The 16,480-nt window shown below is 39.5% G+C and overlaps 1 protein-coding gene across 5 annotated transcripts in view; it reads left to right on the forward strand.

The window, feature by feature from the left end:
• LOC101843690 (acidic mammalian chitinase) overlaps window positions 1–16,480 on the forward strand; it is a 99,732-nt gene that overhangs the window by 66,344 nt on the left and 16,908 nt on the right. For 3 of the 5 annotated variants that reach the window (XM_040752085.1, XM_040752084.1, XM_021230964.2), the window contains 2 exons: window positions 155–274; window positions 362–503. In XM_040752085.1, the coding sequence (XP_040608019.1) occupies window positions 155–274; window positions 362–503 (262 nt within the window). Of the gene's footprint in view, window positions 1–154; window positions 275–361; window positions 512–3,766; window positions 4,062–16,480 lie in introns of those variants that run through there. The other 2 variants (XM_040752086.1, XM_040752087.1) reach the window with 2 other exon arrangements.

Here is a 16,480-nt window from a genome sequence, read left to right on the forward strand (position 1 = left end):
ACACATCTGAGTCTTCTTAACTACAAATATAATCAATTAGAGAATTGGGGAAAACCTGTGTAGATAATACAAGGAAGGAAAGCAACTATATGTGCACATTTTTTCTTACATGGAATTAATATTTCAAGGATCTGAAATTCTTAACTTTTTAAAGATTTGCACATTCCTGAAGAGTGGAGCCACTCAGGTTTGGAATGCTGCTCAACAAGTGCCATATGCCTACTATGGTAATGAATGGGTTGGCTATGACAACATCAAGAGCTTTCATATCAAGGTAAGGTTAGTCCCTTGGATGTGCTGGGCCCTGACTCGGAGTCCCAGGAAACCAAGTGATTCCTGCTGTCCTTTTTTCCTTAACCAGGCTCAGTGGCTTAAGAAAAGCAGTTTTGGAGGTGCCATGATCTGGGCTATAGATATGGATGACTTCACTGGCTCTTTCTGTGGTCAGGGCACATTCCCCCTGACCTCCACCTTGAAGAAAGTCCTCAAATTGCACAATGCAAGTAAGTGACAGTTAAAGTATGATGGAGGTATATAAATGTTCCTTCACTTACACAAATGAAGCCTTGACATGCCTATGCTCTTTCTCAGTGGTATTCTTACCATTTTCTCTGAATGCTAATCACCATGCCAGCAATTTTTTTCATCCAAGGTGATTAAATATGTGTTGTTTATTTTCTTTGACTGGTATTTGAGAAAGAAATCACTTTCTTTCAGCCCTTTGCAAAAGAAGTGATAGAAATAAATGATGTGCTCAATTTATCAATTTATCAAACTAAGCTGCCCCCTTTTTGCATTTATATAGATATAAATTTGCTCTCTCTGTCTGTCTGTCTGTATGTCTGTCTGCCTATATATTTTTGTAAGAGGATGCTGGATCTCCAGGAACTGGAGTAACAGATACTTGTGAGATGCTATGTGGGTGCTGGGAATTGAACCTGGGTTGAGCAGTCAGTGTTCTCAACTGCTGGGCCATCTTTCCTGCCCCCTTTTTATTTTTTATTTATTTTATTTTATTTTTAAATTTAAATTAGAAACAAGGTTGCTTCACATGTCAATCCCAGGTCCCTCTCACTTCCCCTCCCCTTCTCCCATGCCCTTCTACCAATCCTCCCAACATCTCTCCTTTCCCCAGGGAGGGTGAGACCCTCCATGGAAGGGGGTATCCAGAGTCTGTCATTTCATTTAGGGCAGGGCCTAGGCCCTCCTACAAGAGTCCAGGCTGAGAGAGCATCTCACATTGTGGGATGGGCACCCAAAGTCCATTTGTATATGAGGGATAAATACTGATCTAGTACCCAAGGCCCAATAGATTGCCTAGGTCTCTTCACTGATGCCCACATTCAGGGGGTATTGATCAGTTCCATGCTAGATTCCCAGCCATCAGTCTGGGATTCAAGAGCTAACCCTTGTCAGGTCAGCTGTTTCTGGGGGTTAAACCAGCCCAGTCTTAACCCCTTTGCACATTAGTCCTCCCTCTGTCACTGGGTTCCTTGAGTTCACCTCAGTGTTTAGCTGTAGGAGTCTGCCTCTTCTTCCATCAGCCATTGAATGAAGGTTCTGTTCCCCAGACTCTCTGGCCATGGGATTGTAGACTGGCAATCTCCAGATCTATGTCTAAAATCCATATATGAGAGATTACATACCATGTTTGTCTTTTTGTGACTGGGTTACCTCACTCAGGATGGTTTCTTCTAGTGCCATCCATTTGCCTGCAAATTTCAGGATTCCATTGTTTTTTTCTGCTGAATAGTGTAAAAGTACTACATTTTCTCTGTCCACTCTTCAGTTGAGGGGCATCTAGGTTGCTTCTAAGTTCTGGCTATTACAAATAATGCTGCTATGAACATAGTGGAACAGGTGTCCTTGTTGTATGAATGGGCATCTTTTGGGTATATGCCCTAAGAGTGAAATTGCTGGGTCTTGTGGTAGACTGATTCTCATTTTTCTGAGGAATCTCCATACTGATTTCCAAAGTGGCTGTACGAGTTGGCACTCCCAATCAGCAGTGGAGGAGTGTTCCCCTTTCTCTAAAACCTCTCCAGCATAAACTGTCATGGGTGTTTTTGGTTTTAGCCATTCTGACTGGAATAAGATGGTATCTCAGAGTTGTTTTGATTTGCATTTTCCTGATGACTGGGGATGTAAAGCACTTTCTCAAGTGCCTCTCAGCCATTTTAGACTCCTCTATTGATAATTCTCTATTTAGTTCAGTAGCTCACTTTTTAATTTGATCCTTTGGTGTTTTAGAGACTTGCTTCTTGAGTTCTTTGTAAATTTTGGAGATCAGCCCTCTGTTAGACGTGGGGTTAGTGAATATCTTTTTCCATTCTGTGGGCTGCCTTTTTGTCTTGTTGACTGTGTCCTTCTCAGTTTCAGGAGATCCCATGTATTAATTGTTGACCTCAGTGTCTGTGCTACTGGTGTTATGTTCAGGAAGCGGTCTCCTGTACCAATTTGTTCAAGGGTACCACCCACTTTCTCTTCTAAGAGGTTCAGTGTGGCTGGATTTATGTTGAGGTCTTTGATCCATTTGAACTTAAGTTTTGTGCCATGCCAGCAAGTTTATACTCTACAAAAAATCAGGACTACTTAGTGCTTTTGATTTTTTTCTAGTTCAGCTAGGCACTTTGGGAAGATAAGAAACCCTAGCCAGTATTTTCATAAATCAAACGTATTATACATAGAATTACTGATGCCTATATTGGCTGTAGAAATTTTTTCTTAAAGTGCATTTGTTTATATTAATTATATTCACATCTCACAGAAAGGTTTTGTATACACTGGGTGGTCAGAAGGTATTTCTTAAATGACTTTTATGGGAAATGTCTTAGTTTTGGTTACTATTGCTGTGATGAAACAACATGACTAAAAAAAGGTTTTATTTGGCTTAGACTTCCATATCATTGTTAATTATGGAAGCTAGGGTAGGGACTCAAGGAAATCAGATCAGGAACCTGTAGTCAGGAGTTTATGCAGAGGCCATGGAAGAATGCTTCTCATTGGCTTGCTCTTATAACATGCAAGATCACAAGATCACCAGCCCACAAGATCACCAGCCCAAGCACCACCCACCATGAACTGGGCCATCCCTCATAAATCTCTAATTAAGAAAATACCCTATAGGCTTGCCTACAGCCACAACTTTTGGAAGCATTTTCTTTTTTAATGAATTTTATTTAAATTAAAACCAATCTTATTTTACATAGCAATCCCAGCTCCCTCTTCCACCCTCCCTCCTCTCATGTCCACCCCCCGACCCCCTATCTCACCCCCTATAAAGTCTAACACATTATATTTGGGGCAGGACCTAGGTCCTCCCCCATGTATCTAGGCTGAGAGAGTATCCCTCCATAGGGAATGGGTTCCCAAATTCCAATCATGCACTAGGGATAAATACTGGTTCCACTGCCAGAGACTCTATAGAATGCCCAGGCATCACAACTAACACCCACATTCAGGGGGCCTGGTTGGGTCCCATGGAAGCATTTTCTTAAATGAGGTTCCCTCCTCTCAGATGCCTTTAGACTATGTCTGGTACACATAACACTATCCAGAAAAAGGGGCTGACTTTTGAAATTGTGAGCTAGAGAGGCTTGATACAATAACTGCTTGTAGTTCTGGTGTCACCCGAGGGACCCTTTGCTTAATTGTTCCTATACTCTAGCCCTCCCCACCCCAGTTCTCCCTTGTCTAAGAGCAGCCAGACTTCTCACAGGAGCTCATGGATCTGTATGCTTTTATTTGTTATTATGCTATGTTTTAGGTTGCAAAGTAACTTCTATTACACCCAGTCGGAGAAGGAACAGCAGCTCTGGGGCCTTGGAGCCTGCGTTGCTACTCAGTGGTAAATAACAGAAACACTATATGGATGGTACTTCCTGAATGGAATCATAGTTCAGAACTGCAGGACTGATTCTCTCATCACGACCAGCCAACATTGCTGATCTAGAAATGAAAACTATTTGCCACCCTTTCCCAGAGCTCTGAACAATCTTTTTCCTCTTTCAAGAACTATCCTAATTCTACCCAGTGTACTAAAATAAAAGCTGCAGTCAGAACATGAGTGAATTTGGTTACTTTATAATTAAACAGAAACTCATATTTATTTATTCTTTTTAAAATAATATTGTTATTTTTCTTTGCTAATTACATAGGTCTATACAATTCATTTTTATTTCATCCATGCCATGTTACTTGCCCCTCACTCTCCTTGGGTCTGACCAATCTTTCTCACTCCTGACTTCATGTCTTCTTTTCTTATGATTGATATTACTTTAATGCCCCTGACTACAATTAGTTCTGATGCTATGCAATAGGTATTGTTCTATGCACTGGAAGATGAGCAACCTCTCAACTATAATATCCTTTAAGAAAGTGATTTGTCAGTCAGCAGCCATAAACTACTTATAGCTCCTCCACCAAAAGTGGGACCTTCAGACACCTTCTCCCATTCATGTGAAAGTTTGAGTAGCTTGATCTTCTGCCGGTCTGGCATAGGCAACCATCGCTGCTGTAAATAGATGTGCACCACATCATATCTAAAAGTCAGCATTTCACAGATATCATTCTAATCATCTAGATCTAACATTCTACCTACCTGCTCATCCTCTTTGATGGAGGTTGTGTTGAGACAGATATCCCACCTACAGACAAGCACTCACAGTCGTGCTTTCCTTCGGCACTTTGGTCAGGTAATTCATCTCTGCATTTCTCTGAATAAAGTTGAAACTAGCACATATATTTGTGTATCATCATAAACATTAAGAAGGCAGTTTGACAATATGATCTGTGAAACACCACCAGTAGGTCCTCATTTGTCTCTATGTTTGCGCAAATGATGGGCTTCCTGTAAGATTTACAATACCAGGCATTAAATCCCTCCTGTGTAAAGGCCTCAAATCCAATCAGAAAGTGGTTTCTTACACCAGAACAATTACACTTTTAATTGCATCAGTGGGCATACCTTGCCTGGCAGGTTGGTATTGTATTGCACCCTAGTCTGATAGCTCCCAGGTCTGTACCTGGAGTAGCAGGAAGAATGCCTTTAGAGCAGCAGGCCTTAGAAAAACTCCTTCTCTATCTGTGTGCTAGATTTTTCTATCTGAGGGTAAATAAGAAAACACACATGCTTTCTGATGGCAACTTTCTTTTTTACTTCATCATGAAAAATCCCTTTCTGAAATTCCCTGTCTCCATATAGTTAGAATTCTTTACATACGGCTACACATTTCTCTTTACATACACATATCCCTGTCCTGTAAATACATACATCTCCACACACAGTTTTGTCTCTTTTTACACAGTTACATCTCTTTCCGTAGCGACATCTACCTTCTACACAGTCACATATTTCTATACACAGTTACATCTATTTTTCACAGTTACATTCTCCACACAGCTCAGCTACATACCTTCTCACTTCTTCAATTTTATTCTCTCTAATTGTGTAAGCGTCTCCTCTGATCATTAGAAGTTTCTCCTGTCTCCACAGCCTTTTTTTGTTATGGTTCCCATGTACCTTAAGGTACACGATTTAAGTCAGATTGTAACTAGCATTTTTGAGTTAGGAAGTGCTTCTCATTAAATTGTCTAAGGTTTTTCAGAATTAAGTGTTTTATTTATATGCAAGATGAACTGATAGTGAACATTAATCAATCAATCAATCAATTAATCAATTAATTTGTTTTTTTTTTTGAGGCAGGGTTTCTCTGTGGCTTTGGAGGCAGTCCCGGAACTTGCTGTTAGAGAACAGACTGGTCTCAAGCTCACAGAGATCCGCCTGCCTCTGCCTCCCAAATGCTGGGATTAAAGGCATGTGCTACCACAGTCCGTGACATTGGACATTTATTAAATCTAGTTGTTAGGCCGGGTGGTGGTGGTGCACGCCTTTAATCCCAGCACTCGGGAGGCAGAGGCAGGCGGATCTTTGTGAGTTCGAGGCCGGGCTGGACCGATAGCCTCCATAACAATACAGAGAAACCCTGTCTCGTAAAAACCAAAAAAAAAAAAATCTAGTTTTTAACATGCTGTCATAAGTGGGGTTCTTCAAAAGTCAGAGGTAAGGAGACTAAAGATTGCTTAAATGATTCCTCATAAAAATATAGATGAGACTCTAATGTCTCTGGATTAAATATTAATTATGAAATATTTACATAACACACAGGAAAGTGCTTTTAAAATAAAAATATATCTTTCTATAAATGGATGCTATGACCATGTTTTTCTCCATTATCCCCAGTAGAGCACATCAAAGCATCTTTGAGATGCTTACCAAAGAGAAATTCTGACCATCATGTCTTCCAAAGGAGGAACTGACGAGTGTATATTGTCTAAACCTTCCAGAATAGGATATTTTATCAATCTGTAGCCGCCAAACACTTCATGAAATATCTATTTTATATGATGCATCAATACATGATTCTGAAAAATAAAACAGACTTTTCTTTTAAAAGGGTGATTGGAGGACATTGAATACTCACCAAGCTTTTCTCAGTTAACACTGCAGATTCATATGAATTCACAGACACAACAGAGAGACCCGGCTTCTTGGTCCACCTCTACTGTTTGCAAGTTAGGTTCATGGCCTTGGACAAATAATTTTAGTTCTGTGCATTATAATCTTTACTTTTTATGTGATATTGTATTATTTTTCTTGCAGGATGACTTGACATTTTAATTACATTGTTCAGGCAACATTCCCTGACACTGAAAAGACTGAAAATTTATTAATTTTATCCTATTTAAATATATCGTTATTGCAAAGTTATAAGCAGTCAATTTTCAGCTACCCATATTAATATATGAGAATCCTTGTGTGGGTAAAAAAAAATAACAAGAGCATGATTTTTCACATTTGGATTCAAAATCTATTTTTATATTTTATAGTTTTAAAATAAATATTTATATATAAAATGAAACATGAAAGGAGTATTTTAAGTAGCATAGAAAAGCCTTTCATTCCAGATTGATGGCTGTGTGGAAAGCAAGTGACTGACCCAGACCCCCTGAATGTGGGTGTCAGTGAGGAGGCCTAAGTAATCTATGCGGCCTTGGGTAGTATTTATCCCTGGTGTACAAATAGACTTTGAGTGCCCATCCCACAATGAGGGACTCTTGGAGGAGGGCCTAGCCACTGCCATCAATGAAATAACAGTTACTAGAGATCCACCATGGAGGACCTCACCCTCCCTGGGGATTGGGTGGAGATTTGGTGGGAGGACTGGGGGACCTGGTGGGGAGGGTGGGGGAGGAGGGGAGGGAGAGGGCTGGGATTGATATGTGAAACAAGATTGTTTCTAACCTAAATAAAATAATAATAATTAAAAAAAGAAACCTTCCCCCCCAAAAGAAAAGCCTTTCATTATACATATGAAAAAATTTTGACACAGATAACAAAAACAATAATACGTATACTATATGATGCTAATTCTTAATATTTGGTTGATATTCCCCAAAGAGAAATCAAACCCTGAACTTTCATTTATTGAGTGTGCCTGATCACAGGTCCTAGTTCCTTAGAAGTTATACTTTTGTTTAGTTTTCTCTGATTCATTACTAACTTGTGTGAATAATGAATTTCTAGAAACATGTTAATTTCATTAATATCTCCTGATTTTTTGTTCAATTATTCATCTTTCATAAACCTTTATATATTCATAGGATTCCTATAGGAATGTCACTTCTTTACTAATGTTAGCCTTCTCATTCATTTCTCTCTGTCTCTATTCTTCTCAATATCCAGATTTTTTCACAAAGCATTAAAAATACTTTGAAAGAGCCAGATTTTGCTCTCATGAAATTTTATTTTTATTTAGTTCCTTCAGTTGTAATTTAGGCATTTATTTGAGATCATTCTTACTTTTCATTGTATTTTCATAAATACAATATCCTCTTAATACTGTTTTCACAGTGTTTTATGGGTTTTTGTATGTTCTATATATATGAGCATAGAATCCTAAGTAGCTACAGAAGCTAGGAAAGTAGAAAGATACCATGGATTGAGAAATAATGAGATGCTCTAAAGAGGGGGATAGTAGAACACATGTGTTATTCAGAAGAGAGCAAAATGGGACCCAACTGGTAAACAAAGGAAAGAAGAAAAGACAAACAAGAGACACAGATAGGATTGTGAGATCTGAGATCTGTTCTCTAGGATGGAGAAGCTGTAGCACCCCAGAATCTCAGGATGATTACTTTATGCAGTTTAATAGACAAGCATCTTCAGTATCTTCAAACATCTGTAGGGGAGTCATCTTCAGGCCATAAACATTCAAGATGAGAAATGTACAGCTGAGATTTTCTTGCACACATTCTGAATATTCATATCTGGGTCACAGGGAAGCTTTGTTATTACTCTGAGCTTTATCTGGAAAAGGCTTTGCCACCCCCATAGGACTGTGGTATTGGGGTCTTTGATATCTCTGCTCATGTCTAATACTCCACATTTACTTAGAATTCCATTCTGTGTGTGTGTGTGTGTGTGTGTGTGTGTATGCTAATGGTGTATGCTAATGGCATTATCCAACACAGAGTGATATTATTCCCTCCAAGAGCCAAGGACTATATAACAAAAACTCAAGGGCCAGTTATGGCAAATATCCATTCAAATTATTATTTGGGGTAATAAAAGAAGATGACCTCCAAAATACATTTTATTGATACTGCTCTTAGTTGCCTGACAGAACTTGAAGGTAAGACCCTATTACTGAAGACTTCACAAAATTTGGACACAGGATTTGGAGGAAATAACCTGAAACTGACATGGAAATATTGTTCTTGATATCTGTCTTTCATAGATTTAGAGGGTGCTACACAAGCTGCCTAGGTAGAAAAATAATCAATAAGTAGCTCAGATGTAAAGCCTATGAGCCGCAATAATGATGGGCACAGTAAGAGATTTCCAATATTGGAATGTTAGCCGTGGGTGTAGCATACATTCATTAATTTGACTCATAGCTAGAGTATTTAGCTCACATATATTTCATGTAATTACTGATATTTTAAGTGCCTTTCCTAAAGTCATCAGTAAAGTAATATCAGAGCCTACACAACTTCCCGAATGTGAAATATGAGACTTTTTTCCAAGTAACAACAGGCTTTTTAATTTAAATTAGAAACAAGCTTGCTTCAAATGTCAATCCCAGCACTCTCTCGTTTCCCTCCTCCATCCCAAGCAACACACCCAACTCCACATCCAATCCCCACTTGTCTCTACAGGGAGGGTGAGACCCTTCAAGGGGAATATTCAAAATCTGTCAAATCACCCAGGACAGGGCCTAGGTCCTCCTCCATATGTCCAGGATGAGAGAGCATCCCTCCATGTGGAGTGGGCTCCCAAATTCCATTCAGATGCCAGGACTAAATATTGATCTGGTACCCAAGGCCCCAAAGATTGCTGAGGCCTCCTCACTGACACCCATGCTCAGGGGTTCCAGATCAGCCCCATGCTGGCCCTTCGGTTATCAGTCTGGGGTCCATGAGCTCCCCCTTGTTCAGGTCAGTTGTTTTTGTGAGTTTCACCTGCCGGGTCATAACCCCCTTTGCTCATTACTCCTCCATCTCTGCAACTGGGTTCCAGGAGTCTAGTTCAGTGTTTAGCTGTGGGTGTCTGCCTCTGGTTCCTTTAGCCACTGGATGAAGACAAGGGTGTCCATATCTTTTAAATATTGTGCTCGAAATTCTTGGTAGAGCAATAAGACAACAAAAGGAGATCAAGGGAATACAAATTGGAAAGGAAGAAGTCAAACTTTCACTATATGCAGATAATATGATAGTCTAGGTAAGCTACCCAAAGAATTCTACCAGGTAACTTCTACAGCTGATAAACACCTTCTTCAAGGTGGCAGGATACAAAATTAACTAAAAAATCAGTAGCCCTACTATATGCCGACAATAAAGGAGCCGAGACAGAAATCAGAGAAACATCACCCTTTACAATAGCCACAAACAACATAAAATACCTTGGGGAACTCTAACCAAACAGGTGAAAGACCTGTATAACAAGAACTTTGAATCTTTAAAGAAATTAAAGACAATACCAGAAAATGGAAAGATCTCCCATGCTCGTGAATAGGTAGGATCAACACAGTAAAAATGGCTATCTTACCAAAAGCAATATACAGATTCAATGCAATCCCTATCAAAATCCCAGCACAATTCTTCACGAACCTTGAAAGGACAATCCTCAACTTTTTATGGAAAAGCAAAATACCAGGATAGCCAAATAAACCCTGTACAATAAAGGAACTACCTGGAGGCATCACCATCCCTTACTTCAAGCTCTATTATACAGCTATAGTCCTGAAAATAGTTTGGTATTGACACAAAAATAGACAGGTAGGTGAATGTAATTGAATTGAAGACACTGATATAAATCCACACACCTTTGAACACCTGATCTTTGACAAAGAAGCTAAAAATAAAGAATGGAAAAAAAGAAAGCATTTTCCTCTTTCATCCTAGACTCTTGAAGAAGGGCCTAGACCTTACCCTGGATGACATGACAGACTCTGGAGATCAACCATGGAGGGCCTCACCCTCCCTGGGGATCAGAGTGTAGATTGGGTTGGCGACAGAGGGACTTAGTGGGGAGGGATGGGAAGGAGGGGGGGAGAGGGAACTGGAATTGACATGTGAAACAAACTTGTTTCTAACTTAAATAAAAAAGGAAGAGGGAAAAAGAAAGAAAATATCTTCAGCAAATGGTGCTGGCCTAGCTGGACGCTGGCATGTAAAAGACTGCAGATAGATCCATACTTATCACCATTCACAAAACTTAAGTCCAAATTGAAAAGTGAGGTACAGAACTAAATAGAGAATTATCAACAGAGGAATCTATAATGGCTGAGATTCATCTGAGAAAGTGCTCAACATCCTTAGCCATCAGGGAAATGCAAATCAAACAACTCTGAGATACCATCTTAGTCCTCCTGTCAGAATGGCTAAAATAAAAAATACTAATGACAGTTTATGCTGGAGAGAATTAGAGAAAGGTAAAAACTCCTTTACTGCTGGTGGCAGTGCCAACTTGGACAGCCACTTTGGAGATCAGTATGGAGACTCCTAAGGAAAATAAATGGTAATCAGGCTACTACAAGAACAAGCAATTCCACTCTTAGGCATATATCCAAAAGATGTACATTCATACAATAAGGACACCTGCTCAACTATGTTCATTGCAGCATTAATTATGATAGCCAGAACCTGGAAGCAACCTATATGCCCCTCAACTGAAGAGTGGATAGAGGAAATGTGGTACATCTACACAATGGAGTACTACTCAGCAGAAAAAATGGAATATTGAAATTTGCAGACAAATGGATGGCACTGGAAGAAACCATACCAAGTGAGGTAACCCCATCACAAAAAGACAAACATTGTATGTATTCACTCATATATGGATTTTAGACATGGATCAGGGGATTGCCAGCCTACAATCCCACCACCAGAGAGTAGAAAACAGGGAGAACCCTAAGAGAGATATGCATGGTACCCGGAAGAAGGGGAATGAGATGAGATCTCCTGACTACATTGGGGGCCTGGGGGGAGAGAAGGGGAGAGAAAGATGGGAGAAAGAAAGAGAAAAGGAGGGGAGAGGAGGACATGGGGGAGCAGGAATGTTGAGTCATGGTAAGAATAGAGGAGAGCAGGATGAGATATACCATAATAAAGGGGGCCATTGTAGGTTTGAAGAGAGATCTGCCACCAATGAGATTTTTCAGAGATCTACAAGAATGACACCAACTAACGTTAAGGCTACCTTAAATGCCCTCCCTTGATAACGAAATTGATGACTACTTTATATGTCATCCTAGAACCTTTCATACAGTGGCTGATAGAAGCAGAGGCAGACACCCACAACTGAAAACCCAACTAAACTCCCTGAAACCAGCTGCAAAGAGGAGTAGTTAGCAAAGGAAACAAAACCCAGCTAGTGAAAACCACAGAGGCAGCTGACCTAAATAAGGGAGAATGCATGGATCCCAGACTGATGACAGAGTTCAGCATGGGACTTATCCAGACACCCCCTGAATTTGGGTTTCAGAGAGGAGGCCTCAACAATCTATGGGGATCAGTATTTACTCCTGACACACAAATGGACTTTGGGAGCCCACTCCACATGGAGGGAGGCTTTCTCAGCCTGGACACATGGAGGAGGGCCTAGACCAGCCCGGGATGATATAATAGACTTTGAAAATCCCCCATGGAAGGACTTACCCTCCCTGGGAAACAGAGGGGTGATGGAGTTGGGGGGGCAGGAAGGGGGTTGAGAGGAAGGGGAGGGAGTTGGGAGTAACATGTGTGAAAAGTTAAATAAAATTATTATAAAAAATAGTTTATCTGTTCTTGATATCTATCCAGAAAATTGTTCATTTCCCTTAAATTTTCAAATTTTGTGGAGTACAGGCTTTCAAAGTATGTCCTGAAGATTCTCTGAATTTCCTCAGTGTCCATTGTTATGTCCCCCTTTTCATTCCTGATTTTGTTAATTTGCATGTTGTCTCTCTGCCTTTTGGTCAGTTTGGATTAAGGTTTGTCTATCTTGTTGATTTTATAGAAGAACTGACTCTTTGTTTCCTTGATTCTTTGAGTTGTTTTCTTTATTTTGACTTTACTGAATTCAGCCCTCAATTTGATTATTTCCTGGTATCTGCTCCTCTGGGATGTGTTTGCTTCTTTTTGTTCTAGAGTTTTCAGTTGTGCTGTTAATTCTCTAGTGTGACTATTCTACAGTTTCTTCATATAAGCACTTAGTGCTATGAACTTTCCTATTAGTACTGCTTTCAAAGTGTTCCATAAGTTTGGGTATGTTGTGTCTTCATTTTCATTGAATTCTAGGGAGTCTTGCATTTCTTTTTTTACTTCTTCCTTGACCCAGGAATGGTGCAATTGTGTGTTGTTCAATTTCCATGTGTTTGTAGGGTTTCTGCAATTTGTATTGTTATTGAATTCTAACTTTAAAGCATGGTCGTCTGATCAGATATAGGTGGTTATTCCAATTTTTATACCTGTTGAGGTTTGCTATGTTCCCGAGTATGTGGTCTATTTTAGAGAAGGTCCCATGTGGCACTGAGAAGAAGGTATATTCTTTTGTGTTTGGATGGAATGTTCTACAGATGTCTGTTAAACCCAACTGGGTCATAACTTCTGTTAGTTTCTTTGTTAAGTTGCTGTCTGTAGGTCCTGTCTAGTAGTGAGTGTGGGGTGTTGAAGTCTCCCACTATAACTGTGTGAGGTCTTATATGTGACTTGAGCTTTAGTAATGTTTCTTTTACAAATGTGGGTGCCTTTGTATTTGGAGCATAGATGTACAGAATGAGACTTCTTCCTGATGGATGGATTTTTCCTGTGGTGAAAAATAAATGGTGTACTCCAGCCATCTGCCATGGTGGAGGAATGAAGGGCCCAAGCTAATGGGTTTAGCTCATGAAACAACTACAATAAGATACTTTGTTTTTGTATCAAAAAAAGAAAAAGAAATGACCTTCTTCATCTGTTTTGATTGATTTTAGTTTGAAATCTCATTTGTTTGATACTAGGATAGCTAACCCAGCTTGTTTCTTGGGTCCATTTGATTGTAAAATCTTACCCCAACCTTTTACTCTGAGGTAATATCTGTCTTTGAAGTTGGGGTGCGTTTCTTGTATGCAGCAGAAGGGTGGATTCTGTCTTCATATTCATTCTGTTAGCCTGTGTCTTTTTATAGGCAAATTAAGACCATTAATATTGAGGGAGATTAAGGACCATTGAGTGTTAATTCTTGTTTGTTTTTGATTTGTTGTTGGTCATGTCATTGTTTGTGGATTTACCCTGCTTTTCTTTTGTCTTTTGGTAAAGTGTGATTATCTATTTCCTATGTTTTTGTGAACTTAGTTACCTTTCTTAGGTTGAAGTTTTCCTTCCAGTACTTCCTGTAGGGCTGGATTAGTGAATATGCATTATTTAAATCTGGTTTTGTTGTGGAATATCTTGTTTTCACTATCTATAGTGATTGAAATCTTTGCTGGGTATAGTAGTCTGGACTTGCATCCATGGTCTCTTAGTGTTTGCACAATATTCATCCAGCACCTTCTGGCTTTCAGAGTTTCCATGGAGAAGTCACGTGTCATTCTGACAGGTTTGCCTTTATGTGTTACTTGGTCTTTTTCCTTTGCTGCTCTTAATATGCTGTTTTTATTCTGTATGTTTGGGGTCTTGATTATTATGTGGCGAGGGAACTTTTCTTTGTGGTCCACTCTATTCGGTGTTCTGTAGGCTTCTTGTACTTTGATTGGCATGTCTTTCTTTAGTTTGGGAAAGTTTTCTTCAATGATTTTGTTGAATATGTTTTCTGCACCTTTGAGTTGGGTTTCTTCCTCTTATTTTATTCCTAATTTTCTTAGATTTGGCCTTTTCACTGTGCCCCCTATTTCATGGGTAGTTTTTGTTAGGGATTTGTTGGACTTAAGATTTTTCTTTGGTTGATAAATCTATTTCTCCTAGTGAATCTTTAACACCTGAAATTCTCTCTTCCAACTCTTGTATTTTGTTGGTTATGCTTGCATCTGTAGTTCCTGATCATTTACTCACCTTTTCTAATTCCAGCATTCTTTCAGAGTGTTTTTTTCATTGTCTCTATTTCAGCTTTCACACCTTGCACTGTTTGAATTGTTTCAATTTTTGGTTTGTCTTTTCTTCCATTTCTTCAAAGTATTTTCTAATTTCCTCTTTTAGGGTCTCTGCCATCTTCATGAAGTTGTTTTAAGGTCATTCTTTTCTGCTTCATCTGTGTTGGAATGTTCATGTCTTGCTGGTGTAGATTCCCTAGACTCTGATGGTGTCATATTGGTTTTTCTGTTGTTAAATGTGTTCTTATATTGTTGTCTTCCCATTCCTTCTTCCAGTAGGTACAGGTGGGGTCTCTTCCTTTCCTGGTAGGTGCAGGTTTTAGGTTTTCTTCTGGTGGTTGCAAGCAGGTCCAATACTCTGATGGGTCTCACAGTGGTTGCATGTGCCACACCCTCTTCTCTGCTCTGAGTGGTGGTGGAAGTAGACCTGGTCCTCAGGCCAGAAGATCCCAGAAATGGCAAGAGGAAGGAAGTTAGCCTGAGGTGGGGGCTGCAGTTCACCTCTGCCCTGAGTGAAGCCAGGAGTAGACATGCACTATCAGCAGGCTCCTGGTTGTTTGGTCCTCTGCAGGCATGTCAACCTGGCTACAGTCCCCAGACCAGGAGATCCCAGAAAGGAAAAGAGCAAAATATAAGACTTCTTTTCATACATTACATCATACTTGAGTTCCAAAGTATATGTTCACTACTCGTCTTTGTTTGAGCCTATTTTCCTGCTCTGCTCTTCTCTCTGACCCTCCTCATGTTCACCCCCTTCTAGCTCTAGTGTTCCCCTTTGGGTCACATGCATTTTATTACCATTTAAACCCATTTTCCTAAGAAAATTACCCTCTACAGTTCCATTTCTAGTTTCATGAGTCTCAGTATCCCAAGTAATGAGACTACTTTTTATTTGATTAGTTTATTTGATTGGTCTAGTACTCAGACCTGGAAGGAAATCTTGAGCATTGTTTTGCATCAACCTTCCATTCTGTAGAATCACATGTTTAACAAGCTACACTACAGGCCTCATTGCTATTTTTATTTACTTTTATTTCTTATTAAAATATTTAAAATTATATTATAGTTACATTTCTCCTTTCTCTTTCCTCATCCAAATTCTCCCATATGCCTTTCACATTCTTTTTCAAATCCATGACCTCTTTTTCACTAATTTTTATTGCATGCATATATATATATATATATACATAAATACTCCTAAATATAACTCATTGAGACTGTATGATGTTGCTTGTGTGCATGTTTTCAGGGCTGAACATTTTGCATCAAACAACTGGTGTGCTCTTCCCTGGGAAAGATCACCTCTCTCACACCAAGCTTTCCTCACTTCCCCATAGTTCTTTGTGTACAGTTGAGGATTTTTTGTGCTTTTCCCTACCTACTTGGTATGTCCATTGGTGCCATCCTTTCTAGTCTTAAGGATATTTGAGACACACAGAAAAAATACACACATGTATTCTATAGTTATTATTGTGGCCTATTGAGGTCTTCATTTTTCAAATTTTCCTTAATCCTTAAAACTGGCTTGTATGTACACCTTCACATTAATTTTACAAATTCTAAAATTGAGGTTAATAAACTGTTCCACTTTTCCACTCATATGGTAACCAGGAGGACTGAATCATAGTATTAGGGTGGTTTTGAATATGCATCCTTTTCAAATTTTCCACTGGTACCACTCTCAAGCCCTTCATTTTGTTCATAGAAATAATCAATGATATGACAGAGTTTGGAGATCCCCCATTAAGGGTATCACCCTCCCTGGAGAGTGGACTGGGGCTTGGGTGAGGGGTTGGGGAGGGGCACGTGAGGAGAGGAGAGAGAGGGAGCTGCGACTGTTATATGAAGCAAGTTTGTTTCTAATTTATGTA

The sequence above is a fragment of the Mesocricetus auratus genome, unplaced genomic scaffold (assembly GCF_017639785.1).
Source record: "Mesocricetus auratus isolate SY011 unplaced genomic scaffold, BCM_Maur_2.0 Super-Scaffold_100009, whole genome shotgun sequence".
Classification (NCBI taxonomy): domain Eukaryota; kingdom Metazoa; phylum Chordata; class Mammalia; order Rodentia; family Cricetidae; genus Mesocricetus; species Mesocricetus auratus.